At 37.2% G+C, this 27,587-nt stretch overlaps 1 protein-coding gene across 1 annotated transcript in view; it reads left to right on the top strand.

Annotated features, from left to right (window-relative positions):
* Nucleotides 2,409–27,587, top strand: part of NYAP2 (neuronal tyrosine-phosphorylated phosphoinositide-3-kinase adaptor 2) — a 255,681-nt gene continuing 230,502 nt past the window's right edge. Inside the window, exons 1-2 of the mRNA XM_018058866.1 lie at nt 2,409–2,971; nt 11,954–12,191. Of these exons, the coding sequence (XP_017914355.1) occupies nt 11,971–12,191 (221 nt within the window). The 5' untranslated portion in view covers nt 2,409–2,971; nt 11,954–11,970. The remainder of the gene's footprint in view (nt 2,972–11,953; nt 12,192–27,587) is intronic.

The raw sequence follows: 27,587 nt of genomic DNA, 5'->3' as shown, positions 1-27,587 counted from the left end.
GTAAAAATGTCGCTTCTTTTTATAGTTCACTACCATATGTCAGTGTCTCCTTTATTTGAAATGATCCTGGTGCATGAAAGCAAGGTGACTGAGAACCACTCTGTGGCCAAAGATGCATAACTAGCCCAGTGATCTTAGTTCCCTGTCCCAGTGAGCCAATGTAGGTGAGGCCTAAAACAGGTCAGTGTAGTTATCCAGGGGGTAACTTTCTCATATGCAGAAATGGACTTTACACAAGAGCCTATTCAAGCTCTTTATAGTTGAAAAAGATAACCTCCCAAATCTGATTAAAATTATCAGTCATGATAAATATTTCCACTTTCCAAGATGTCTGCCATATAATTTCTTTATAAAGAATCTTTTCTACTTTCAGTCTTGTGCTGAAAGACAACTTCTTTAGAGACAGTTGACTATTATTAATGATACACAACTAAGCCTCTTGATCATAGTGTGCTGGTTGTTATTCAGTTCATAAGCAGTACTTGAGACAATGTGCTAAGTTTTTAGAATTTTAATGAGATGGGGGTAGGAGGGGGAGAGAGAGAAATAAGGAGAGAGATGACCTCTTCTCTTTCCCAATTATATTTCCTTTCCTGTTTTTCATCTGTCTAATCTTTCAAAGTTCATTAAACATATGTGCTGTTCTGAACAAAAAGTAGATGCATGAAGACCGGAAAATAAATGACTACTGTGATTCACTTTTGGAATGCACTTTAGGACATGTGAAAACTGAAAGTCTTATATAGAAATGTAGTGTGCTGATTTCATTTTCCCGCAGATACTCACAAGTTTAAAATTGTGAAATAATACCACAGTCCCTGATAGCATTTAAAAAGCAAGAAGGTGAACTTAAGTTTATTACTTTTTTGTGGCCTGTTGATATATGAAAAATTACATTCAAAACACATTTTTCTAAGAAATTAGTTATGAATTTAGATGTTTAGGTTAACCCTTGAGAAAAATCAGCTTTTGAGTGAAGGTAATTTACAATAAGAATTATTAGAAAAGAACCTGAAGAGAAAAAACTCTAGAAGTCACTATTGAATAATAAGCTCATTTTCTCCCTTAAAATTTATATTTTAGCTGGAATGAAGCAGAAACTTTTTGCCTACTGTTACTTTTACCGTAGTAGGAACTTATATGTTAAAGCATTTACATTTTACTTTGTTACAGTTTTTACTCTGAGGAAAAGCACGTTAGATAATAATTTAGAACTTGATATATCTACATATATATATGTAGATATATGTGTTTGTGTGTGTATCTGTGTCTGTTTATATAGATTGTATTATATAACATGATATATATGTATATATTCAGTAAGATACTAAAACATGTGTTAGGGGAGTTGTCAGCATATGTAGAAAACAGGATTACTTTACATGATTTCCACAGTGATTCTATAGGAGTTAATGACACACATGCCATGGTTAATTCACATCTTATTTTTGTTAAAAAGTAAATAAATAACGTGAACTCCAAGTGAGATCTTTATTCCACATAGCATGTGCTGTGCATGTCCTTTCTAACTGGGCTAGTTTTTTTCTCATGCCATGGGAGCAGGTGGCATGAAGCTGTTTTGATGAGGTTAAAAGGCTCCTCCCCTCTTTCCCCAAGCAGCAGCCTGAAGAACGTCAGCAGTAATTGTGTGCCTGGCTCCGCTGTGCAGAGAGAGGGTGGAGGCAAAATTGATATCAAATAAGGGTATCAAACTGAGATCTGAATGTTCCGTTTAAGTTGTTGCTCATTTTCATTAGCCATGCCAGGGGTGCGAAGCTTATGACTTAAACATCCTTGGGAGTAAGAACATTTATTTTTGATGCATTTATATTTCTCTTCTCCATAAAGACTGAATTAGTGTTGTAGTGGCTATAAATGAAGGGGTTTCTTTATCCTCTTCTCATTTTATTATTTACTAATCAGACTTCAGCTCAGATAGATGAAAGAGAGAGGCTCTGTTGCCTAGATGTGAGGCCTTTAATGAGGATGAGAGACCCCAGGGAGCCGAAATCTGAAGTAGAACGATGCTGCTTTTGGGTTTCTTGTCATTTCTTCAGTTGCTTCGCCTCCCTTTTCCAATGGGCCTAGTAAGCAGGAACTCTCCAAGGTGCTAGAACGCTGGCAGCTTTGCCGTTCAATGCAGACGGATTGCAGAAACAGAGAAGAAAGATTACTGCTTATTTCAGAAGGTAGGTTCTTTGTTTCAGAATCCCTGATTAATCAGCAGCAGCATCAACAGACTAAGGCAGCTGGAGAGGAGAGAGAGAGAAGCAGAAAGGGAGGGAGTCAGGGGCAGGGAGGGAGGGGAGAGAGAGAATGAGAGAGAGAGCTGGTTGTCACGGGGGAGGGACGATGCCACAAGCTAGGCTGCTCCAAACCTTCTGTATGTAAGTGGCAATGAGAAAGAGCATCTTTTTGGCTGAAAGGAGACATGTAGAAAGGATGTTTCTGATTTTTTGTTTTCATTTATTTTTGCCTTCACAGAATATAATCAAATGAGGCACCTTAGCCAGCCTGGGTGATTGCTTCGAGTCTTATAATCATCTGTGTAGCAAAGTGGGTAAAATTATTCAATTTCTTCCCTGCTGGACCTGGAAGGCGAGAGGCTGTGTGTTCATCCCCACCCATTAGCTATGCCCTCTTTTCTCTGAATGTCGATTTAAGGAAGCAAGCACCTGTCTTCTGCCACTGAATCTTCCCAGCAAACTTTAAAGGCCATTTTATCTGATAGAAAGAACATCAAGAACGCTCTGATCTCTAGTGATGAAGAATCTGGGAGTGGACACTTTTCCCATCCAGATACAATGCACTTTAATTGAAGAAAAACTGAGCTGAACTACAAGTCTGTTTCTTATGGTGCTGGATGACTCCTACAGAACTGCCCTGAGATCAGCCACGAGAGAGGGCTCTGACAGATACAAGTCACCTTCTGAATATTGCACTTAGCTGTCCCTGGGGACTTAAAATTTTGGTATGTATCTCATTTTTCAGATTCTCTAAGCATGCTAATTGAATCCAACACTAAATAGATCAAGCAATCTGGTTATAAGATGGAATGGATTTTAGCTGGGGATACTTAATGCTGAAGTTTGCATGTCTTATTAGCTGGAGCAGAAAGAAAGCCACAGCAAAGGCATCCAAGGCTTTAATGAGCCTCAAGCTATTCTGTACCCTCTTAGCCACTTAGTCATATTACCGCAGAAATGGTTAAACCAGATCTTCATTGGTAAAATGAGCCATGTTGAATTATTAAAAGCATTGAAAATATTTTCCAGGGTATTAATTGGCATTCATGTGGTGCATGCTAGCTATTTATCTGCTATTCCATACCATAAATATTTTACAACAATGTCTTAGCACATTTGTTTCAGCCCAGTTTTGTGTTCTCAAGAAAGAAAAAAGAAAGAAAAGGCACAGTACCAAAACGTAAAAATCCGAACTATCAGATTAGAGCAAAGCTGAAACTGCTTTTTCCTAACTGATAAGACATAAATTTCTTTGAGAAATATATATTTTAGTATCAATCAATACCAGGAAGATTTCACTATTCTCATCACAATACATATTTGAGAACTTTAGGTGGACCCGTTTTACTTGGGACACACACTTATTTTGTTGGGGTGTCTCCGTTCTAATTCTTCCAACTATTGGCAAATTTTAAATACAAGAAATGCAGGTACTCCCTATCTGGAAGAACTAGTACATGAAAGAATGGTGTTCGTAGTCATTAGGAAATCTTAAAGTTGTTTCAGTACCAAGAACTGGAATGTTGTTCTAAATATAGTCCAGGAATAAGAGAACTCAATAGAAGAGCTTCCACTATGTAGTTTTGGTCATTTTAAGATGCAACAATTTATAACTGAGCAGTGTGGATTAATGACTATAGAACACGAGGAAATTAACTTCTCTCTTAATATTTCACACTTCAGACAATGCTTCAACTTATTTTGTAGATAGTCAAGTGGTAAACAAATTAACATGAGAAAATGTGAGCCACAAATGACAAAATTATTTCATTTTTCTGTGGAAAATGCAACATATGTTTGCCAGCTCAGCAAAGGAGGGGACTCTGTGAAGGACAGTACCGATTTAGCAAATCAGTGAAAGCAGATCTGAGGGGAAAAAAATACTACAACTTCACAAGGAACTGCAGAGAAGCCCAAGGACGTGGAGCATTCGTAAAGTTTAGAAAGAGAAGTGTAAAAATCCTGGAGACAGGAAGATTGGCTATTGTTTTTATTTTTTTCTTTTTAAATAAATCGTAGCCTTCCAACCCAATTAAATGACTTCTATTGTTGCTCCAGTCAGCAATTTATTATACTGACTATATCTAGTTTGCAAATACTGCCTTGTAAGCATCTGGAAACATCTGGCCAAAGGCTCCAAAAAGTACCTCAGCCATTGACATTTTGAGTGAGTCCCTAGTATTAGTGACATGTGCAGTCTTTTCAGAATATAGGCAAATAGTCCCATGACAACCTGAAAGTTGGGGTGGGAGTGGATATCTGATTTACAATGCTTCTACGTTAACGTGATCAATGGCCATGTTAACCATTTTGGGAAGAGAGATAGTAGAGAAAAACTCACTACAAAGTAATCTGCTTTCTGAGGGGAAAAAAAAAAAAGCAATCACTGTCTTTATAGTCACTTCAACAAGCTTTCTTGCTTTTAACTCTAACATTTCCCATTTTGGGCAGAACAGCTGCATTTTGATGACAGTGGAATGAAAAATTAAGCGTGACCATTCGTGGGGTGGGAGAGCAGGATTTCAAGCATAATCAAAGTGAAATTATAGGACGTATTTTTACACATTATAAGATTTGATCAAAAAAATAATTTTGATATGGTTTGCATGGGTTGTGGAGTGGAACCAGGCAATCTCGTCTGTTGATTTGGTCCTCTGTGAAGTCAGCAAATTTGATATTAATTTGCATATGTATTTTACATATGTATATGAAGCCTGATTATTTAAATACCTATTTTTTCAAATTGATGTGAGTACATGCAAAAAATGTAAAAGATCTTTTTCTCCTGATGAACAAAAAATATAGTCAAAATTGCCATGAGAAACTTTATTTGGATGAATAGATACTACTGGACAAAATAAGATTCTCTGTCTCAGAGAAGATGCAATGATTGGTGTGGGAGGGAAAAATCAAATTGCAATAAGCCAAAATCAAATAGCTTCCTCACAGTGTTGAGACAGGTGTGGTTTGAAAACCTAAGAAATGAATAACGGGTGGGGACTAGAAAAGTTTCCCATATGCATATAAAGTGAAAAACGTTAACATGAAATCAAAGCAAAGTGTCTCACGTTTCCACCATGAAACTTATCCCCTTCTATGTATTTTGTTTTTCTCGAATAACATTATAATAATAGCACAAAATAAACTTTATCTTATTCTGGCTATAACATTATCATAGGGAGTTAACTGTGACCTAAAATTTAAGACATTTCTTACAGAACTTTAAGATTGGGGAGCAGCTCCCTCCCACATATATGTTTTTGATTCTACTACCCCTCAGTGTATGTGGAAAATATCTGGATAGGTAGAGTTTTCACAACTTTATATCTTGGAAAACCAAGGTTTTAGATGGAGCACGGCTCCGTTTCAGAAATTCTGAGTAAACACCAAAAGAAAGGAAAAAAGAAGCAGTGCTCCTAAGGGCCAGAGGGCTAATTCACTGAGAGGATGCTGGTATGCTAGAACTCTGCTTTGGGTAAATGGTAATAAGTGGCTCATAGGAAGATTCTGCCAGAGAAGTCAGTGTACACGTCCACTGGAGCCATTTCTTATGGAGTCAGAGTGGTTGATATCAAAATGCATGAAATTACAGTACGGAAGGAATCTGTTCTGACTTTTAAGAAAAGAAAAATTATTTCACGTGTATGAGAAGATGGCATACCTGATATTTATCTGACTCTTTTGGTATATCTTAAAAAAAATAGCCTATAGTTAATCAAAAGCCCCCTAGACTATGGGGAACCCAACCTTGACACCCTTTTTTAGAGCCACATTAAATATCCTGTAGCCATATAAGATTTGTTTCTTGATTTACAAAGGGAATAACCCATGTGAATGTATTAATATGATCTTAGCCAAAGTTTTTGCATGTACTTGCTTCTCAAAAATATGCTTCCATTTTTTTTGGCTTGAACACTTAAATTCATATAGTGTCTCATCTTATTGGGTTCCTGGGATACAAGCAGTGGCTACAGAAAGAGAAAGAAACATTTTTAAATGTTTCCATGTACTGTGTTTGAATAGCTGTATGTATATTTTCTGCTCTATATATGTATGTAATGGATAGTTTCATTTCAGTGAAGATATTTGTAAAGAAATGTAATGTCACTTTCAGTTCTAGGCTCAGCATTAGTAAAGTCAAGTGATGATGTTAAAAGAAAATAAAGAAATGATTACTTTGATTAAAAGATAAAATTTTTAATGTCATAAATATGACCAGATTCCCACCTGGTGCCTCTTAGCTGAGTAAAGTGAAATTTCAAATTCTGATAAGTATCACAATATTTTTCAAAGTAGTCTTTACAAAGGGTGTGGTCAATAGGAAATAACAAAAGTTTAAGAATGAAATAAAAGAAAGCTGAGTAATTAACCATTCAGCTGTATTTAACCCAACTTCTGTAGCTCTTTATTAGAATAGGCTGATTCTAAATAGTGATCCAAAAATTGAATGAAAAGAGTGCCTTATAAATGCAGAATACAGCAGTACAAGAAAGGCATAAAGTGAATACTTGAAGTTATCTGTGATTTGTATGGGAATTCTGATCTCCGTTATTTTAGATGCTTTCCCAGAAGAGTCCCTGACACAAATTTTAAATATTGACCACAACTTCCAAGAAAAAGAACATATACAAAAAAATCTTGAGCTATTCGAATCAATGTTCTGCATTCCAAAGAAAACGTATCTGCTTTGTGGGTGGAGACCATGGATGCCAGCTTTCAACCACTGCGGAGGGGGGTGGGGTGCTAAAATTTCTAATTGGTTTTGAGCAAAAATGGCTGAAGACACATATCTCAAATAAAGGAGATGCCTGGAGAAATGCAAACCTTCCATTCAATTTCACAGGCTCTGTTAAAATATACTAGGCAATGATTCTGACCTACTGACTGACGTAGACTCCTTAATTAATTAATTGCAGTATGGCTAAAGATGCTACCTGAAGGAAGTTGCCTGTTTGCTTCTTAATTATTTTCTTTTATGATGTCAACTTTAGGAATTAGGTGCTCAAAACAAGCCTTCATAAAATGTTCACATATAGGATTGTCCTTCAAGGGCTAGAACTGAACTTGATTTAAATCCAACAATCAAAACACAGTCAAATTTTTAGTGATAACAAATATACCTGATTAAGTATCTGTCTTAGCCATGAATACACATTTCTGAAAGGCTGATTTAAGATCACACTTGTCTGTGGGTTCTCCCTGCATGGGCATGGTAGCAGTTGTAAAGAGGTAGACACTTAATATGATTCACTTTTCTTAAGGGAGGCCATGAATCTGTTCGTCCATAGTCCAGTTTTCTGAGATATACCGTTGGGCTTGGATGGGTGGAGTCCAAGTGTTTGTGAGATGGGATACATGTCTTGGTTCATATTCCCCAAAGCCTTTATTTTCTAGCTGTGAAAAATGGGTGTGCGTGCATGCTCAGCTGTGTGGGACTCTTTGTGAACCTATGGACTCTAGTCTGCCAAGCTCCTCAGTCCATGGAATTTTCCTGGCAAGAATACTGGAGTGGGTTGCCATTTCCTTCTCCAGGGGATCTTCCCAACCCAGGGATTTTACCTGAGCTTCCAGTACCTCCTGCATTGCAGGTGGATTCTTTACCTGCTGAGCCATCAGGGAAGGGACAGAAGGGGTAAGTACTTGTAAATGCTTTTGGTTAGTGAGCAAATCTATTAACCCTTTTCACGGCCTCTATTTGCATACCTTTGATTAAGGAAGTTGAACATTAAGCATTCTATTCTGTTTCCAGTAAAACTATATTTATAGAGGAATTATTACAAAACCTTATCTTCACCACAGTTGAAAATTGTGAAAATCATCTAATGTTAATGACTAATAAATTTGGTCCCATATTGAGCATGCATTTTCTAACTGAATCCTCACAATAGCTTAAGGAGGTAAATAACGGTTTTTAAAATGTGGAGACTGAAACTTAAAGAGGTTAATTAACTTGCACAAAGTCATAGATCTAGGGGTGCTTTAGTTTAAGACTTTTAGGCTGTTGTGGTCAACTACCCCACTATATGTCCTTCAAGACTGCCACCGTTTCCCTCTACATTACAAACTACCTTTTACATGTGGACAAAAAGGCAAAAGGGCTTCCTAGGTGGCCCTACTGGCAAGTAATTCACTTGCTAACGCAGGAGACACAAGAGACATGGGTTTGATCCCTGAGTCGGGAAGGTCCCCTGGAGAAGGAAATGGCAACTCATTCCAGTATTTTTGCTTGGAAAATTCCATGGGCAGAGGAGCCTGGTGGGTTATAGTCCAAGGGGCCTCAAAGAGTCAGACATGCCAGGATACTTAGCACTAAAAAGGGAAAAAAAGTATGATACTTAAATAGTGATACAGCCCGTCTATTTTTTTTTTACTTTTGAAGACTACATATAACCATTGAAAAGTGTTCATCATCAAAAATGCTGACCATCACCGTGACAAACTTGGGAATGCCAACACTGCCCAGTGAATTAGTGCCCGTGTCACACTGCATTGCAATTATTTACTTATTGTGCTCTTTCACTGCTGAATGAATGTCTAGAGGGATACAATTTTGCCTATCACTGCCTAATGCATAATATCAGAGAAGGCGATGGCACCCCCCTCCAGTACTCTTGCCTGGAGCATCCCAGAGACGGGGGAGTCTGGTGGGCTGCAGTCCATGGGATCACAAAGAGTCGGACACGACTGAGCGACTTCACTTTGACTTTTCACTTTCATGCATTGGAGAAGGCAATGGCAACCCACTCCAGTGTTCTTGCCTGGAGAATCCCAGGGACAGGGGAGCCTGGTGGGCTGCTGTCTATGGGGTCACACAGAGTCGGACACGAATGAAGCGACTTAGCAGCAGCAGCAGCAGCAGCTATGCATAATATGGAGTTTCCAAGGTGGCGCTGGTGGTAAAGAACTTGCCTGCCAATGCAGGAGATGCAAGAGATGTGGATTTGGGTCAAGAAGATCTCCTGGAGGAGGGCATGGCAACCCACTCTAGTATTCTCGCCTGGAGAATCCCATGGACAGAGGAGCCTGGTGGGCTACAGTCCATAGGGTCGCACAGAGTTGGGACACGGCTGAAGCAACTTAGCACACAGCACAGCATATAACATGTGCTCAAGAAATACTTGAATAAATGAATGATTGTTGAAGCAAATATCCTCTAGAATTGGATGACTAAAGCATGTTCACCAACATCCAGTTCTCATTGCTCTGAAGTGTTACTAGATTTCACAGCTGATTTTCATCCCCCAAATTTTCATCTCAATAAAAAATCACCTTATAATAGAACTCTCCATAGTATACATATTTTATGATGTTATTATTTAATATTTTCTTAAAATAAACAAATTTGAACTCTAACCAAGTTGAAAGGCCACTTAGGGAGATAATTAATTTTCAGAGGTGCACAATTAATCTGGTTAATGTTTAGAATATATAAACTCCATAAAGAATCACAAGTGTCATCTGGATGGAGAGGAAAACTTAAGGGAAGAAATAAAAATCTTTGGATAATGCCTTACACAATGGGAAATGGACAATTTTGCTCCAGGGCAGAGTAGGAGTGATCATCTTCCACCCTGATCTTCCACCTTCCAACACATTCTCTCTAGAATGCTTGTAATACTGACTTGGCTTGCTCAACTATGGTAGAAATAATTGCCATGAAGTTATGCAGATCTTTTTTTATCGAAGCACACTCAGTGCTGAAATCCTTGGTAGAAGTGAATTCCCAATAATACTAATGCTTTAGCTCTCTGAGTATCATGTTGCATCCCCTCCCCCCCAAATTACAATCATTCATAGAAGAATTTTTTTATTCCTATGTATGTTCACCACTTCTGATAGGATGATAATGAAATACAATTTGTCACATTAGGTGGTTGCAATTAGAAGTCCATTTCATTTACCAACCCATTACAGCTTAAAATCAAATTAAACATAAGAAAATAACATAACAGAAAACCATGAGTGAAAGAACAATTCATCGACCCTCTGGTTTCAACAATTTCTTACATGTTGAAGAATAAATCCTTAAATTTAGAATGGGCTTCAAGTAACGTATGGATTGACTGGCAGCTGAAATGCTAATAAACTCTGATAAGAAGTGAAATTTCCATAGCTACGATCCAGGTTATGGAACATGATTATTTTCGTAAAAAAATCAGAATGGAAATAATTTGAAATGGTAAAAATGAAGGTCTAGGACTTCTACCTTAAAAAGCTCAACTGATATTAAAAAATTTTTTTTCTGAGACTGTTGAAGAAAGTAAAAGATGTGAAGGTGATTTATAATTTTTAAATTTGCCAACATATTCTTTGCTAATTGATTTTGCTTTACCATGATGAATATGTGACTGAGGACAGTAAGCATTATTAACCTATAAGTGTAAAATATTTATTCTGAGTGTAATTAATTAAAATTCAGTTCTATTTTGATGGATACAAACACAATTTCTCTGTCTTCTGGCTTCATTTATTTCTATGATTCTTTGGATACTTCTATTTCAAGCCGTGCTGATTTCTATAGCCTGCTGGTTATCTATCTACCCATTCATCTATATATATGTATTTTTTACATGATTGTTAATGTCAATAATATCAACAAGCTTCATTATGTATACACTTATTATTGTTGAACTCTATGTGAAATTCTCTATAGTCATCACCTCCCATAATCTTCATATCAGTAGGAGCTAAGCACTATTATTTCCATCATTTTATAGGTGAGCTTGTAAAGTCCTATGTTTTTGTTTTGATATGATTTTGGCTTTCAGATTTCCTTTCTGTGGCTCAGGTTTTTTAATCCTTCAAGTAGTAAGGATAATCAAAATTGTCATTGCTTGAATGACCAGAGTGGTAAGTATTAACGTGGTTCTGGTGATCTATGATTTTTGAGTTATAATATGAAGCCATTTTGGAGAACAATGGAGGACCCCAAAGAGATTATTTCTAAGCCAACTTATATTAGAAAAGTGCATTTCTTTGATAACTGCTCTGTTTTGCATGAATTGTTCAGATTCATAAATCTTAACTATAAATTGCAAGGAAAACATAAAGAAAGTTCATTCCAAATTATTACATTATTTTATTTGAAACTGAACAGAAAAGTTGTTATGGTGTTCAAAAAAGAAATAGAGCTTGGCTCTAATGTATCTTATTAGCATATGAACACATTTTTGAGAAACAAAATCATGGCTGTTTACACGGGGTGGTGTATGCGTGCTCAGTCATGTCTGATGCTCTGCCACCCCATGGAGTGTAGCTCACCAGGCTATTCTGTCCATTGGATTTCCCAGGCAAGAATACCAGAGTAGGTTGCCATTTCCTTCTCTAAGGGATCTTCCCAACCCATGGATCGAACCTGCATCTCCTGCATTGGCAGGAGGATTCTTTACCACTTGTGCTACCAGATAAGCCCATAACCTATGTTATTTCCCCCCACAAATGTTTACACCTTCACATCACCCTTCAGTGCAAGAGCTTTGACCATTGATTTGTTCATTTTGCCGCTTTGAGGAAGTGTTTGCTACCCAGGCAAAATTCATTTAACGTTTACTTTTAACGTGCAACTGTGCTTTCTAATGAGACATTTTCTCCAAGTAGATTCTACCATAGACACTGGAGTTTGGGGCTGATGAGATGTTAGGAGAATAAGCAATACCTTGCTTTTACCCGCATCTCTGATGAAGGTGAAATGTGCTCTCATCCCACAGGAAGTGTTCCTTTTCACATGAAATCCTCCAAGATGATGAGCTCCAATCCCGAGGAAGACCCTTTGGACACGTTTCTCCAGTACATTGAGGATATGGGGATGAAGGCCTATGACGGCTTGGTTATTCAGAACGCATCAGACATTGCTCGAGAGAACGATCGCTTGAGAAACGAGACAAACCTGGCCTACTTGAAAGAGAAGAATGAAAAACGCCGAAGACAGGAAGAAGCAATAAAACGGTAAGCATAAACGAAAGTGTCCTGAGTGTTGTTCACTCCAGGGAGTCTGTGAGTCCTGCAGAGACTGTGATGTTGTCACCTGCTCAAGAAGCGGTTTGCCAAAGCTAGACTTGAAAAGACAAAGTGAAAATGTCTCCTCAACTGTAACAGAAAACAACCCACCTTAGGGACAGGACTCTTGCCTTAGTTAAGAAAAGTTGCTTACTTCTGTATTATGATTATGGAGGTGCCGATGGGATGAAGAAAAAATTCAGTTTCCTTTAAGTAAAAGTTCATACTGAACAATCTCTTGATAAAAGCTTAAGGGAACACACACTTATTTAATGTTTAATGAAAAATTCCCACCTTTAAAGGTCTTTGTATCATCCTTGTCTTATAATAGAGTTCATCTTTCTATGAAAAGACTTGTTAATAATTAGACTTTTGTGAGTTTCTGAAGTGGAAGCTTCAGTGTGCGGTCTCTATGCAGAGTTCTGTGGCTATTACATCTCTTGCTTGGTATTAAGTGTCCCAGGTTTGTTCAAAAGAAGTGACGTTTATGCTTCAAAACCTACCTGCTACATGCAAATGAGCCTCAATTGCAGCCTCCAAACTGAGGCTATATTTTCCAGTGTATTGACATCAAAAGAAGGATACACAATTTTTGATTTTTCCAAAAAAATGTTCAGCATTTTCTGAGTGTATATATTGTAGGGGTACAGGTAGAAATGTGTGTTTGATGGAGTCTCATTTATTCAACGAAGTATATTTATTAAGGGCAAAGAGACAGAATTCAGGAAACTAATCCATCAATTGCCTGGATAACTGAATGGTAATAGTAAGGTGTCTTGATAGTTGGTGGATTTTTCATCTAATCTGAAATTAATCCTTTTGCTTACTCTCTGTGAACACTATAATATGAAGGAAAAGAAAACATTCTTTTAAGGTGGACTATTCATTCTTATGGGCTTCCCTGGTGGCTTAGGTGGTAAAGAATCTGCCTGCAATGCAAGAAATGGGGTTCAACCCCAGGGTCAGGAAAATCCCCTGGAGAAGGAAATGTCTACCTGCTTCATTACTCTTGCCTGGAGAATTCCATGGACAGAGGAGCCTGGCAGGCTACAGAAGAGTTGGACATGACTGAGTGACAAACACACACACACACACACACACACACACACACACACATTCATTCTTATAAAGAAGCAAGGTAAGGATGCACTACTCCAATCATTTAATGATTGATGAAGAAGAAGAGGGAGAGAAACAAGGAGAGAGATTTGGAATCAAAAATATAGAAAGAACTTTTGTAGAGGATCATTGTGAAAGAGTGCAATCTTTTTCTCTGGACTATTAAAATGGAAATCCATTCTATTACCAAATATACAAATATTTGTAAAATTGTTTCATAAACATGTTAATAATTGTATATGCTTTCTGTAAGATGTTATTTATTTCTACCCAGTTTTAGTTTGGAGAAGGCAATGGCACCCCAGTCCAGTACTCTTTCCTGGAAAATCCCATGGACAGAGGAGCCTGGTAGGCTGCGGTCCATGGGGTTGCTAAGAGTCGGACACGACTGAGTGACTTCACTTTGACTTTTCACTTTCATGCATTGGAGAAGGAAATGGCAACCCACTCCAGTGTTCTTGCCTGGAAAATCTGAGGGACAGGGGAGCCTGGTGGGCTGCCGTCTATGGGGTTGCACAGAGTCGGACACAACTGAGGTGACTCAGCAGCAACAGCAGCAGTTTTAGTTGACATCACAGTTTCCTTTCTTACAATAAATTTTTTTCTATAAAGTACCTCTGATAAACTTCTATATGTATATGAACATTTTAAATTATTTCTGTGAGTCTAACATTTCTGAAACTCAAACAAAAAAGAAAACTCATGATTTTTAAAATAACTTCATATATAAAATCTAAAGTTTCCCAATCTTGCCATTAAAACTCATAAATTCATTATTTTCTCTAAGCATAGGGACAGAATTATTTGCTAAATTGTTCTATTAGACTATACAGAGCACCCACAGTGTGCTTATCACAGTACTATTAGATTCTGTTTCATCAACAACCTTCAGAAAGTTTCTATCTAAAGATCTGTCGATGTTAAGACAGCAAAAATGACTCATTCTTAGGTGGTAAAGTGTTCAAAGAGGCATAATTCCAAGAAGTCTATAGTTCAGGGAACAGGGACAGGAATTTAGGTAAGTGACTGTGCAGTTCTTAGAACAGAATCTTAAGCCAAATTATTGCTCAATAATTACTGGGTCGAAAACTTTGTATGGGTTTTTCCATTATGTCTTACGGGAAAAAAAAACTGAATGCAGTTTTTGGGCCATCCCAATAACTTGCTGTCAAATATATTCATTTTTTGGTAAAATATTTATTGGAATTTTACTGAATGCCAGGAAATGTTCTAGGCTTTTATGTGTGTGTGCTAAGTCGCTTCAGTCATTTCTGACTCTTTGTGACCCCACCGACTATAGCCCACCAGGCTCCTCTGTCCATGGGATTCTCCAGGCAAAAATACTGGAGTGGGTTGCCGTGCCCTTCTCCAGGGGGTCTTCCCAACCCAGCAATCGAACCTGCATCTCTTACGTCTCCTGAATTGACAGGCAGATTCTTTACTACAGGCGCCACCTGGGAAGCCCTAAGCTTTTATGAAATATCAATAAACAGAACAAAGTTCCTGGTTATAAAAGACTACATTCTGAAAGAAGGGTAAAGGAGAGGCAACATGAAAGATATGTTTAAATAAATGTATACGACAGGTGGTAACAGTTTTTCACACTGTAAAACAAGCCAAGATGAGGAAGATAAGAATAGACTCCAGGGAAGAACTCTGAGATCCTGCAACATCTGAGCAGGAGTATGAGACACTGGGAGCCTGTTGCTGGAGACATGAACCACGTACAGCTATCTATGGGAAGAGGATTCTGGGCAGGGAAGACAAAGTTTGGTGTGTTCCAAGGGAAAGGTGTCCTGTTGTGACCAAGCAAATACTGAGGTTGGGGGGCAGTGATATAAGTTCGGACTGGTAGTGGACCATCAGGTAATACAAAGCCTTATAAACACTCATGTTTTACTCTGATGGAAGAAAGATTACAGATTTTTGAGCATAGGTATGATGTGCACTAACTGATCATCCCACAGTGATTACTATGGTTTCCTTCGGTTGAATAGATGGATGGGATATAACAATGCAGGGAATTCAGAGAAAAAGCTTTTGCTGTGATTCATGTTAGAGATGGTGGTAGTTTGGAGTAGGGTGATATTAGCAGAGGTGGTATCAAATACTAAGATTATGGGCTCATCAAAATTTTCTAACTGTTGAGATGTAGAAATAGAATAAAAGACAGGACCTGAAGATGGTTCTCCAGTGTGTTTTGCTGTTGTTCTGGATTCTGTTGTTATGTGTTGGTTTTTTATCTGAGACAACTAGAAGAATGATGCTTACACTTAATGAAATGCTAAAGATTTGAAGAGAAGTAAATTTAGGTTGAATGGTGGGGGAATGGGAGTTCAGCTTTCATTGCCAGTGTTGGGAGTCCTTTTAGATATTCAAATGGAGAATTCTGGATGGGAAATTGGATCCAGGATTCATGGAGATCAAAGTTGGGGATGTTAATATGAGAGTCATAGATATTACAGTCAAGAGTCTAGTTAAGAATCCCTAGGATCTAAAATTAGATAGAATAAAAGCACCCAGGACAGTTCCTTGGGGCATATGATTGCTTACATAACAGGAACAGTAGAAGAATCCAGTAAGAAGAGGTAGTGAGATAAGAGAACTGCCAAAGTGGGTGTTGCATCAGAGTGAAATGACAAAAGGGATTAAAGAAGAGAGATTTTACTGGTGGGTCAAATATATTGAAGCCTGAGGATTGAATGATGCTTTTTACCACATTGGTGTTGACAAGAAAAGTTTTGCTGGTGGTCTGGGGACAAAACCCAGTGGTGTTATGTTCATGAGAGGATGGAAAAAGAGGAATTGAAACAAGGAAGAAAATGTGTGTGTGTTAATCGCTCACCCATGTCCAACTTTGCAACCCCATAGACTCTAGTCCTCTAGGCTCCTCTGTCCATGGGATTCTCCAAGCAAGAATACTGGAGTGGGTTGCCAGTTCCTTCTTCAGGGGACTTGCCTGACCCAGGGATCGAACCCAGGTCGCCAACACTTAAGGAAGAAAGTAATAGAAAACTATTGTAGGGATTTTTGAAGTTAAATAAAATTCACACATATGGAGAGTAGTTGAAGGAGGAAGAGAAGTTTATGGTGTTCTGTTTTCCTGGTTTTCTTCCTTTAAGAAGAGAGAAAGTTGGCTTATTTGAAATGCTGATATAAATGATTACAATAGAAAGGGAAATGTTAATGACTTAGGAGAGGGAAGAAAAAATTACTGTGATTATGTCCTTGAGTAGGTGGGAAGGGATGGGATCTCAAGTGTTTCAGATTGGAGCACAGACTGCTCAGCCGCAATGTATGGGTGACTGAACGATGAATGAACGGATGACTACTCCTGTGTGAAGCAGCCCCAAACCTGGCTCCTCAAACACCACTTTATTATTGTACCGTAGCTGTCACACGTGCTGGGAATAGAAAGATGTAGTATGTCTCTCGCTAGCAGTAACTCTTACCTTTTCTCTCTTACACTCTTTAATCAAATATTTTTCTGGAATTCAAATTTAAAATGTAAATATTTTTGGAAGGAGGAAAACACTAGTAAAATCTCCTAAATTTGGAAACTTTTCAGATGATTTTCTTTTTCCGTTTGTTTTGTTTTTTGTTTGAGTACAGTTGATTTACAATGTTTCAGGTCCTCAGCAAAGTGATTAAGATATATATGCATGCATACTAAGTCCCTTCAGTCATGTCTGACCCTTTGAGACCCCGTGGACTGTAGCCTGCTAGGCTCCTCTGTCAATGGGATTCTCCAGGCAAGAATACTGGAGTGGGTTGCGAGGGCATGAGAAGGCGTGCAAGGGTGTGCAAGGATCTTCCTGACCCAGGGATTGAACTTGCATCTCTCTTATGTCTCCTGCATTGGCAGGAAAGTTCTTTACCACCAGTGCCACATGTGAAGCCCCTTATATACCTATATTAGGGGTATAATATAATATTATATATAAATATATAATATTTGTATATTACATATATATGTATAATATTCAGGGTTTTTTTCTATTTTAAGTTATCACAAGATATTGAGTGTATAGTGATATACTGTGATATCCAGTAGGTCCTTGTTATTTATATATTTTATATTATATATATATGTGTTCAGATTCTCTTCTTTATAGGTTATCACAAGGTATTGAGTAGAGAGAATAGTGATATGCTATGATATACAGTAGGTCCTTGTTGTTTATCTATTTTATATATAATAGTGTATACATTTTAATCCCAAATTCCTAATCCAAAATCCCCTCCTTTCCCTTTTGATAATTATAAGTTTGTTTTCTATGTATGTGAATTTATTTCTGTTTTGAAAATTAAGTTCATTGGTATCACATTTTATATTCCATATATAAGCATTGTCATATAACATCTGTCTTTTTCTGTCTGATTTACTTAGTATGATAGTCTCTAGGTCCATCTATGTTGGCCATCTCAGATGGCTTTGTTTTATAAAAGCAGGGCTCATGAGCAGTGTGCAGGAGATTTGGCTTCAGTCCCTGGGTCAGGAAGATTTCCTGGAGAAGGAAATGAGTACCCACTCCAGTATTCTTGCCTGGAGAATTCCGTAGACAGAGGAGCCTGGCGGTCTACAGTCCATGGGGTTGCAAAGAGTTGGACACAACTGAGCGACGAACACACACACAATGTGCAGTGTGAGGACATACGTAGAAGTTTCTGGATGATGTAAAGGGAGAAAGAATCAGGAAAGGAGCCAGGAAAGTCATGACTGGGCAGGAGGAGGAGGTTCAAGGCCTCCCTGTCTTTGGGATGGGGCTCTCAAATTATTCCATCTCAGTACCTGCTGAAATGTTCAAATTCAATTTATATTGTTCATACGGGGACCAGTGTTCTGGGATTCTGACAATTAAAGGATATAATACATTTTAAATATTATATAGAGTATTCTCATAGTACATTTTTACAGTTGCTTCAACTTTGCTAATAGGAAATTCATTTTTAAAATTTTTGAAAACTCCTCAGCAAGATTATGGCCACACAGGCATTTTGAGGTTGCAGAGATGGTGACCAAGGCAGAATATCCACATCTAAACTTCAGACATATTGTAATACTTTTAACACGCAATTTATGTCATTATGCATAAAATTCAACATGATATTAATGAACACAGTCTAATCAATTAAAATTCTTTGTCATATCTGCTGAATGCTCGCTTTAATATATACTACTATTTAATGTAAATGCTGAAAATCTAAAGATGGGGCATGTTTGACCTTGAAAAGACATTGATGATAATTCTCTGTGAAATATGCCAGTTGCAATTTCAGAAATGCGCAGACTGCCAGGGATTGCTTAAAAAATGGAAATAGGATTTCATATGATTGACCTTCTAGATCACATATGTGCTGAAATGCCTTTTGTGTTGAAGCTGGGAAGCTTAAAACACTGAGCTCTTAGGAAAAAATCTTCTCATCACATTCTCAGTGTTCCAAGTCACTTGGGCTTTCTGAGCCCAATTACTTATTTTTAAACTAAGTTGAGCCCGTTTTTTGCTACTAACTTCCTTATATTTTCACTTCCATTTCCCAAATGGGATTTCACTGAAAAGTCTTATTGGATAGAAAATTTTAAATAAATAAAAAGTGATACTCAGTACTTAATAGCTCCAAATAACATTTGGTGGGAAAAAGAGAGAAAGACTCAAAAGGCGAAAAGTTAATGGATAATGAAAAAATATTTCAGTAGCTCATCATTTCTGCTATGATAAAATTCTAATGGTTTTCTGCAGGCATTGTTAAATGAGATTTCTTTTTTATTAAAAAAAAAACTATCAGAAAACAAACATGCACAACCTATCATTTTAAACTAGTAAGATCACTTGAGATAGGTTAGAAAATCCTAGTTTGCTACACGTGTGGATAAAGAAGGATGTTTAAGACACAAGGATAATAGATATATTGAACCACTGACACACAGAGGCACTAGTTATTAAGGGGAGGCAACTGACAAATGAGAACAAGCTGGTTACAGACAACATGTAAGGCAGTATTTATGTGTACCTATTAATGTAAGATCTCCTTTGAAGATTCACTCTTTACTAGTAACATCAAGAAGAGCAATCAAAAGATCATCTGGTAAACCCAGTGATGCATGCTGAGGCTTGAGGCTTCTCTCTTCATGTGATTTTTTTCTATCTGGATTCTGGAATTCATTCTTGCATTGTCTCATTTTATTATTAGTAAAATGATTAGTATTTTGAAAACAATATAAGACATATCCTTTATTTTAAAAAAGCTACTGGAAAAATGTGTTCCCAGTACATATCTTCCTGAGTACGTTTTCTATTAAAGAAAAGGGTCGAATATTTTTTTCTAATAAAACAAATGCTACATTAGTGAAATTCCCTCTAACATTGCAAGTCTGGAAGACAGCTCTCGATTTTAGCAAAGTGGTTCTGACACAAAGGACTACTTAGGCTGATTAGGAATGTCTCTATTCCCTATGGATGCCCTCAAGGGATCTATATGAGGTTATATTTCCTCTTTAAAAGTGACAGTCAGAAACAGAATTAGATTAATTACAGCTCCTTTAAAAAAATTACATGCAATTGTATATTAAGATATATACTTGGAAGCCATTTATATTTGAAGATTTCAATATCTCTGTTAGTCAAAAGAAACAAAGGGCCAGGACAGTTCATCCGTTAGACAATAGAGAAAAAAATAACTAAAAATAAAATTAAAGAAAATATTTGCTTCTTATTTATTAAAGTATTTCTACTTAGAAAGCAAATGACTGTGATACCAAAATTTAGAATTCGTTGCTGTTTGGAATGATTACCCAAAGACATAATTGAGAGCTCTTATTAGAGAAATGTTAGCAGTTACATAAATCCTCTTTAGATTGTTATGGCTTCTGGAATCATACTCGTGATTTGTGGCGGAAGACTTTATGGAAATAGGGAGCATTTACTGAAGAGCATTTGAGTGAAAGAAATATCCCTTCAGTGCAATGTGAATAGTCACGGATAGGTAATCTTATTAGATTTGACTTAATTGCAGGTATGTGGAAAAATGAAATGCCCTGTTTATGCATGAAAATGGATATTCCCTTTGTTCAGGTGAAGTGGGGACAGTTAAATGAACCAGAGTTCAGAAACCCTACCATCTCAACTTTTAGGAATACTCTACTGCTAGCCTTAGAAATGACTCTACAGCCAGCTCTACCTCCAATGCTTAGAGCGTAAGAAACAAACCTCCAAAACCTTCAGCCATATTCGTCTATCTAGAACAAAACCCAAATCTGCAGCATGTCAGGGTTGTGCTGGAATGAATCAGCTGATCTGATCTGATGTGAATTTCTGACCTAATTTTGCTGTAGGACTCAGGGCTTAGGCAGAGAAAACAAGGTTAATGTGTTGATAAGGGGGTGAGATTAAACAGCGGACAGTATCTTAATAACCCTCTCTAATTTCAGCTTCCTCTTGTGTTTGTGATTAATTCCAATCACTTTTCTATTAATCATTTCAGAGGACCACAAGCTGCTTTACTTTTTTTTTTTTTTAATTGTTGTTAAAATTGTGCATCCAGATTTCTTTCTTCGAAGTTTAAACAAGATATTTAGACACTGGAGTAATTTTTTATTATACAAATTTATGCGGATATTTTTAATTCATAGGACCCTACGATTAGAAGAGAGAATTCAGTAATTTGCCTTGTCCATCCCTCACTGCTCTTTATTGAGCCAGAAGCCAAATCTACAAGGGTGATCCTAAATAAATTGATTTATTAAAAATGTTCTATATTTCCAGTGCTGGAAGGGAAAGTTAATATTAATGAGCATGTATCTAAGGACACCACTTATGCTCATTAATATTAACTTTCCCCATTTACCCTAAGGACTACATTTGTCCATTTTGTTTGTTGTACCAGTTCACTTTATAAGTAAGAATGGTGTCTGACTGCTGGCCTCCTGTTTTCAGTAAGGGTCATCGCAGTCCTACGAGGATTTATACTAACATCAGTATTCATCCTTTTAGAATTCATATTACATCTATATATTTGTAATAGAGTTGATTGTAGATTTTTATTTCTATCACCTGTGGGGGCACTTAGAGGTCACATTAAGAGGGACCTTTAATGGCTCAGGTTAAGGTAAGACTTTATTCTTCTTACGTACCTTTTGGAGAGTATTTATCCCTCTGGTCGTTGCAATTTTAATTACATCTGGGACCTAGCATTGACTTTACATTTTAAGAAGCTCTGTTCTATATCTGAAATAAATAGACAGATGTTGGCAAGAGGAGGGGCTTTTTAGAACACAATCCCATGTGCGACTGTCAGTCAGCCTGAGAATTAAGCTCTTATGCGGAGGATACCACGACAAAGAATGGACCTTTCAAATATCCAAACCTACGGCTACCTGAATCATTGAAAAGAAACCCATTGGAAAGTATAAGGTAATTTTTTTTTTCAAAAGCAGTGTTAAATATTTAGAGATGGTTATAGATTAATGGAGCAATAGTTTTTAGTTTAAGCCTGTTTATTTATACTCTTCAGGCTATCAGAGGATATTCTCAGTCTTTAGGTAAACATAGCCTTTGGAAAAGGTTCAAAAATCCAGACAAGGAAAAGAAATTATTATGGAGCTAGGGTATGAGTCAGGGGACTTTCATAACTACTAAAAATGCAATATAGCTTAGAGAACATGTCTAATGTAACAAATGAAACAGCTAGAGCATAGGCTGAGAATGTTAATAAAATAGCTGCAAGGCTTCTGTCCAACTTTGACATAGCCTGAAAGAAAACATCTTCATTATAAATGTATGGGTCACCTTGAAATTAATTTTAATCATGCAGTGATAGAAGGAAAATCAAGCTCCTCTCCCAAAATGAATCTCTGCTTGAAACACATGCCTCTGGAGAAAAGTTATTCTGAATAACAGTCATATTTGGAAGTACAGGACAGAATATTCATAGCCATGCTACAATATGAATATAACTAGCCTGCCAGGAAGCAGAGGGAACAATATTTTTTAAGAAAAGCACTTCCATTAAGAGGCACAAGGAAGCTGTTTTAAAAATAAAAACACCAGCATTTAAAATCCATTATTTTAATTAGTAAATTGCATTTTAGTCTCTGATTTGGGACTAAGTATACCACTCAGCATATCCTGATGTTTGAATAAAAAAATGAAGTGGCTCAGCAGCGAAGAAGAGCTTTACCAAGAAGACTTGATAATTTTCTATCAGGGTGGCATTTATATGTGTTGCGCAGTATTTTGTTTCTATATAAAGTTTTTTATTAAGCATTTACTGAATGTCTATCACAACTCAGGTATAGTTCTAGGTGCTTGGGATAAAGCAATGAACAAATAGTTTAAAAAAAAAAAAAGCTTGTCCTCATAGGATTTACAATCTGGTATGTGTTGGGTGAGGTAGACAGACAATAAACAAGTAGAGAGTAAATTAAAATTTGATGAGTTATGTGCAAAAAAATGAAATAAGGACATTGAAGCCAAGAATGTGGATGAAGAGTGCAGTGGTACATAAATGGGTCAGGAAAAGGTCTCACTATGGATGTCACACTATGGATGTCACTGTCCATGAAGGTCACTGTCACTCAGTTGAGATGAGAGGAGGATTTGTTGCAGGGTTTGGGAAGAAAGAATGCCATAATCTGACTCCCAAATAGAGAGAGAGGAGGATCATTCTGGCGGCTCTCTGGGGCAGGAGCATCAGTTGGGAGGCTGTAAAAAGCATCATGAGGAGGACAGATGGTGGCGTGGACCAGAGCAGCAGCGCTGGACAGGGGGAAGAAGTGGTGGAATTGGAGGTGCATTTTGAGGGTAGAGTTGATGAAATTTGGCGATGTCGATTGGCTGGGGGGTGTGAAAGCAGAATAAAGGATGGCATTCCCATTAGCTGGCATGGCAAAGACAGCAGAAAAGGGGTTTTGGTGAGAAAGGTTGGGGGCATATTGAGATTTCTCAGGCTTGCAATGGTTTGTTGGTATCTATGAGAATTTCGTGTTTCCTTTTTCATGTTTTGTGGGTACGAAATTGAAAAATTGCATAGAAATTTGAAATACTTTCATAAAACTCAAAGTTGTACACACACGTATTTAGGAAAGATTTGAAGAAAGATATTTTTTTAGTGTTTATTCAGCAAAGGGCAAGTGTGTAGATTAACCAGAGCAAATGAACAATTGCCTGAAGGTTTCTGCCTTTGTGCAGATTTAGTGGAGTAAGTGATCTCGATTCCTAGAGCTACGTGAGCCACACTCTTGGACGCTTTCCAGTTAAGACAGAAAGAAAGACCGTCATCCTGTAATCTTAGAAGCAGAATGAAAGGCAGGTGTAGACAGGCAGAATACTTGACATTGTTAAAAAGTAAGAATGCTCTAACAATGGGTAGTTTGGCTATGTTTATTTACGGCCTTTTTGCGATGATGGAGACATAGATAAGGAGTTTGTTAACTGATACACATGGGACCTTTTCCCTGTCCTGAGGTATTTCAATAAACCAGGGTTATCATCCTGTTGTAAAATGTAAATTCAGAGTAAAGCTGTGTGTGTGTTGGCGGACAGGAAGTAACGGCGTGTGTCTTGGGCTACAGGAGAGGATAACTAAGTAGAGGGAAAATCCTGGTGCCCAGACAGAAGGTAGAATTGGTTTCTTCTACTTTCTAACTAAGGTGAGACCCATAAAGGGGTCCTTAATCCTTAAAGTGACATTAATTCACTTGTTAATTAGAAATGAATAATATTCCCTTTTTTGTATTGTTAAGAGAAATAAAGGTACAACTCACATGGATCAACCAGTGAAGTAGTCAATGTATCATAACTGCTTCGAACTGGTAGCTGCCACTATTGTTAGTATTATTATTAGCATCACTATTATTGCTTTCACAGTCAACATTATGACCTTCATCTTCATCATATAATATAGCTACATTAATAATGACATACTGCACCAATGTAAAAAAAAAATCTGTCTCCATTTAGGTAGAAAGCAACACAAGGAAAGGAATTAGACTGTTTGCTTTGAGTGATTGCAAATGACACCAACACCCAGCCTCAAACGTGCATTTCTTCCTTTTGTTTCATCTTCTCCATGTACACATATTTTTGTTCCTTCTCCTAAAATAGTTAAAATTATATGAGAGCTGAAAGATTTTAGCACATAAATAGATTCAAAAGGATACACTAATTGGTAGTTTTAGTCTTAATTATTAAACTGGTTTTCAAGAGCAGAGAAGTTGTCTCTTGGGTATAGTAAGTTTTGAAAATATTTGTCATATAAGATTGTATCAAACTCAGTCCATTCACTGATGATATATTTCCTATAGGAATGGTAAATAAACTAGCATAGTATGTGATATTTGAAATGTAAATCATTAATGAATTTCCAGATATTTACAGGGAACTACCCTGAAAGGTTTCCCTCTTGGCATATGAGCTGCTAAATTTTGACTTTTTTCATGGAAATACATGCTTTCTGTGAAGAAACTGCTTATAACACTTGGGCTAAAGCTAAACAGAGAAAGGAATAATGACTCATGAAGATAAAATAGCAACTTACTGTCTATAAGAGATACAAGCTAAAATATTTTTTAAAAAATACTTTATTATTTGATTTCTCTTCTGGAGAGCAACATGTTTTCAACATGGCAGTGTAAATACTGCTAAAAGATTTCAGCTTCCTATTATTTTGAGACTTACTTGGGAGACTAATCACATGAAAGCCTCCACCTGCCCTTCACACCAGGAAAGAACTCTTCTTCCTTTTAAACCCCTTGATGCAGTAATTGTAACTCTGACCTACCCAGCTCTTTTTTAAAGAGAGCCAGAATTGCATGCAGACGCTTGAGCCTTTGAGAACTTTCCTAGAGGGATTCTTAACCTCCTAGGATGCTTGTTTTTATTTTATTTTATTTATTTTTTTAATTTTTATTTTTACTTTATTTTACTTTACAATACTGTATTGGTTTTGCCATACATTGACATGAATCCACCACGGGTGTACATGCGTTCCCAAACATGAACCCCCCTCCCACCTCCCTCCCCATAACATCTCTCTGGGTCATCCCCGTGCACCAGCCCCAAGCATGCTGTATCCTGCATCGGACATAGACTGGCGATTCGATTCTTACATGATAGTATACCTGTTACAATGCCATTCTCCCAAATCATCCCATATAGATCAATGGAACAAAATAGAAAGGATGCTTGTTTTTAGATTGTTGCAGCCTGGTGGCTCAGATGGTAAAGAATCTGCCAGCTATGCGAAAGACCTGGGTTCGACCCCTGGGTTGGGAAGACCCCCTGGAGGAGGGCATGGCAACCCACTCCAGTATTCTTGCCTTAAGAATCCCATGGACACAGGAGCCTGGTGGGCTACAGTCCGTGGGGTTGCAAAGAATCAGACAGGACGGAGCAACTAAGCCCATACACACATATAATTTAAACAAACTTTAAAAATTCTCTGTAGCCGGTTACAATACACAATTGAAATAGTATTTGTTTTGGAGATAAATGACAAAACAGGACTAGATATCATTTGTTGAGCAAGTTATTTTATAGATCATTTTAAAGGAAACATTGTTCTTTCAGCAGCTGGTATTTTATTTTGTTTAGGGAGCAATGGCATTTTGTGATTTACACACAAAAAAAGAAAAGAGTAATGGAGAATTTTTTTGAAAAGACAATGCGGAGACATGTTTGTAGCAATGAGAGGATGAACAGACTCTTCTCTCAAGAGAAGGGGGATGACTTCCTTTTTACCCTCCTCCCCTACCAAGTACGAAATTATATTGTAAGGAATGTTCGATCACAGTGAAACTAGAATCTGAAATAATTTACTTTTCTGTTATCTTTAAAGCATTTTAGAGAAAACTCACTATAATTGATAAACATTATTCCCTTCTGCCTTCTGGCCTCTGGATAATGAAGCAAAAGGTTAAGAGGTGGGTAATTTATGCCTTTTCTCACGATTTTTACAGAGTTCTTTTTGAAGGCGCAAAACCTCAGAAAATTCCAACTCTCAGCAGATCAGTACAAATAATATCATTTTAGAAAGAAATCCCATGCACTTTGCAACTCTTGTTAGTACAGACACATTCATTTCTAGAAATTAGTTCTTTCAAATGTCAAATTTCACTTAGAGTATGTCTTTTTGATAGAGTTTTATTTTTATTTTACCTTAATGTCTTTTTAGGATTTTAATTGCTTTCCTTAGTTCCTGTGCTTTATAATACACTTCAATTCCAATCTGGGGTGTGTGTGTGTATGTGTGTGTCTGTGTGTGTGTGTGTGTGTGCTTTGTTCAGTTTGTGCATAATTATTTTTAAAAAGCCTAGGTATTTCAAATAAAAATAGAGGAGAGAAATACATTTTCAAAACATGGTACATGGTTCAACAGATTAAATGGAATAAAGAGTGATGGGGGAGGGGAATAGAAAATGACTGCCTAGTAAAAGGCTTTTTAGCAAATCATACTGAATCTCATTAATAAAGAATACGTCCACTAGAACCGTACAATCAATCTGCCGTGTGCATTAGTGATGTCTAGCCCAATTCAGGTAGATAAATTGTTCCCTAAGTGTTGGTTGCCTGCCACTCAAATCACAATACCGATAATACATGCCATGCTGAATTTCCCCTGACTCATGATGAATTTTTTCACAGGTTAGACTGGGCTAAACAGGTGAAAGAGAAGAATGATATGTGTCTGTATGAACACCACCATCAGCAGCCAAAACGATAGATAACTGGACAGTGGAATAAGAGAATAGGACACTCAACCAATCTACCAAAAATAAACTGGCAGGGAGAAATCCAACGAAACATTATTGCCAAAAATGTCAGCTAAAGATACAACCAGAAAAGTGTTCAGTCAATACAGAGCTTGCAAAGCCAGATGAGAGCATTACTGTAAAGAGATCCATCATGGAAAAACAGGCGTTAATACAAGGAAGATAAAAGGGAATAGGAAACACAGGAACTAGACACGTCCATGAAATTTTTTTTAATGAATACTTTAATTACAGCATCTAGTCTAGTTTCTACCCATGAACAATTCTATTTACTGATGAATACCATAACTAACCTACTTCCCCATAGCTAGCTGTCAGAGCATTCATTATTACAAACAGATACTTTTAAAACATCTTTTAAAATTTTATATGGCGATATAGTTCATTTACAGTGTTGTATTAATTTCAAGTAGCAAAGTGATTCAGTTATATAGATACATACATCTGTTCTTTTTCAC

This window comes from Capra hircus, chromosome 2 (assembly GCF_001704415.2).
Source record: "Capra hircus breed San Clemente chromosome 2, ASM170441v1, whole genome shotgun sequence".
Classification (NCBI taxonomy): domain Eukaryota; kingdom Metazoa; phylum Chordata; class Mammalia; order Artiodactyla; family Bovidae; genus Capra; species Capra hircus.
Note: the sequence above shows the minus strand (reverse complement) of the source record. Positions and strands in the feature narration are given on the sequence as shown.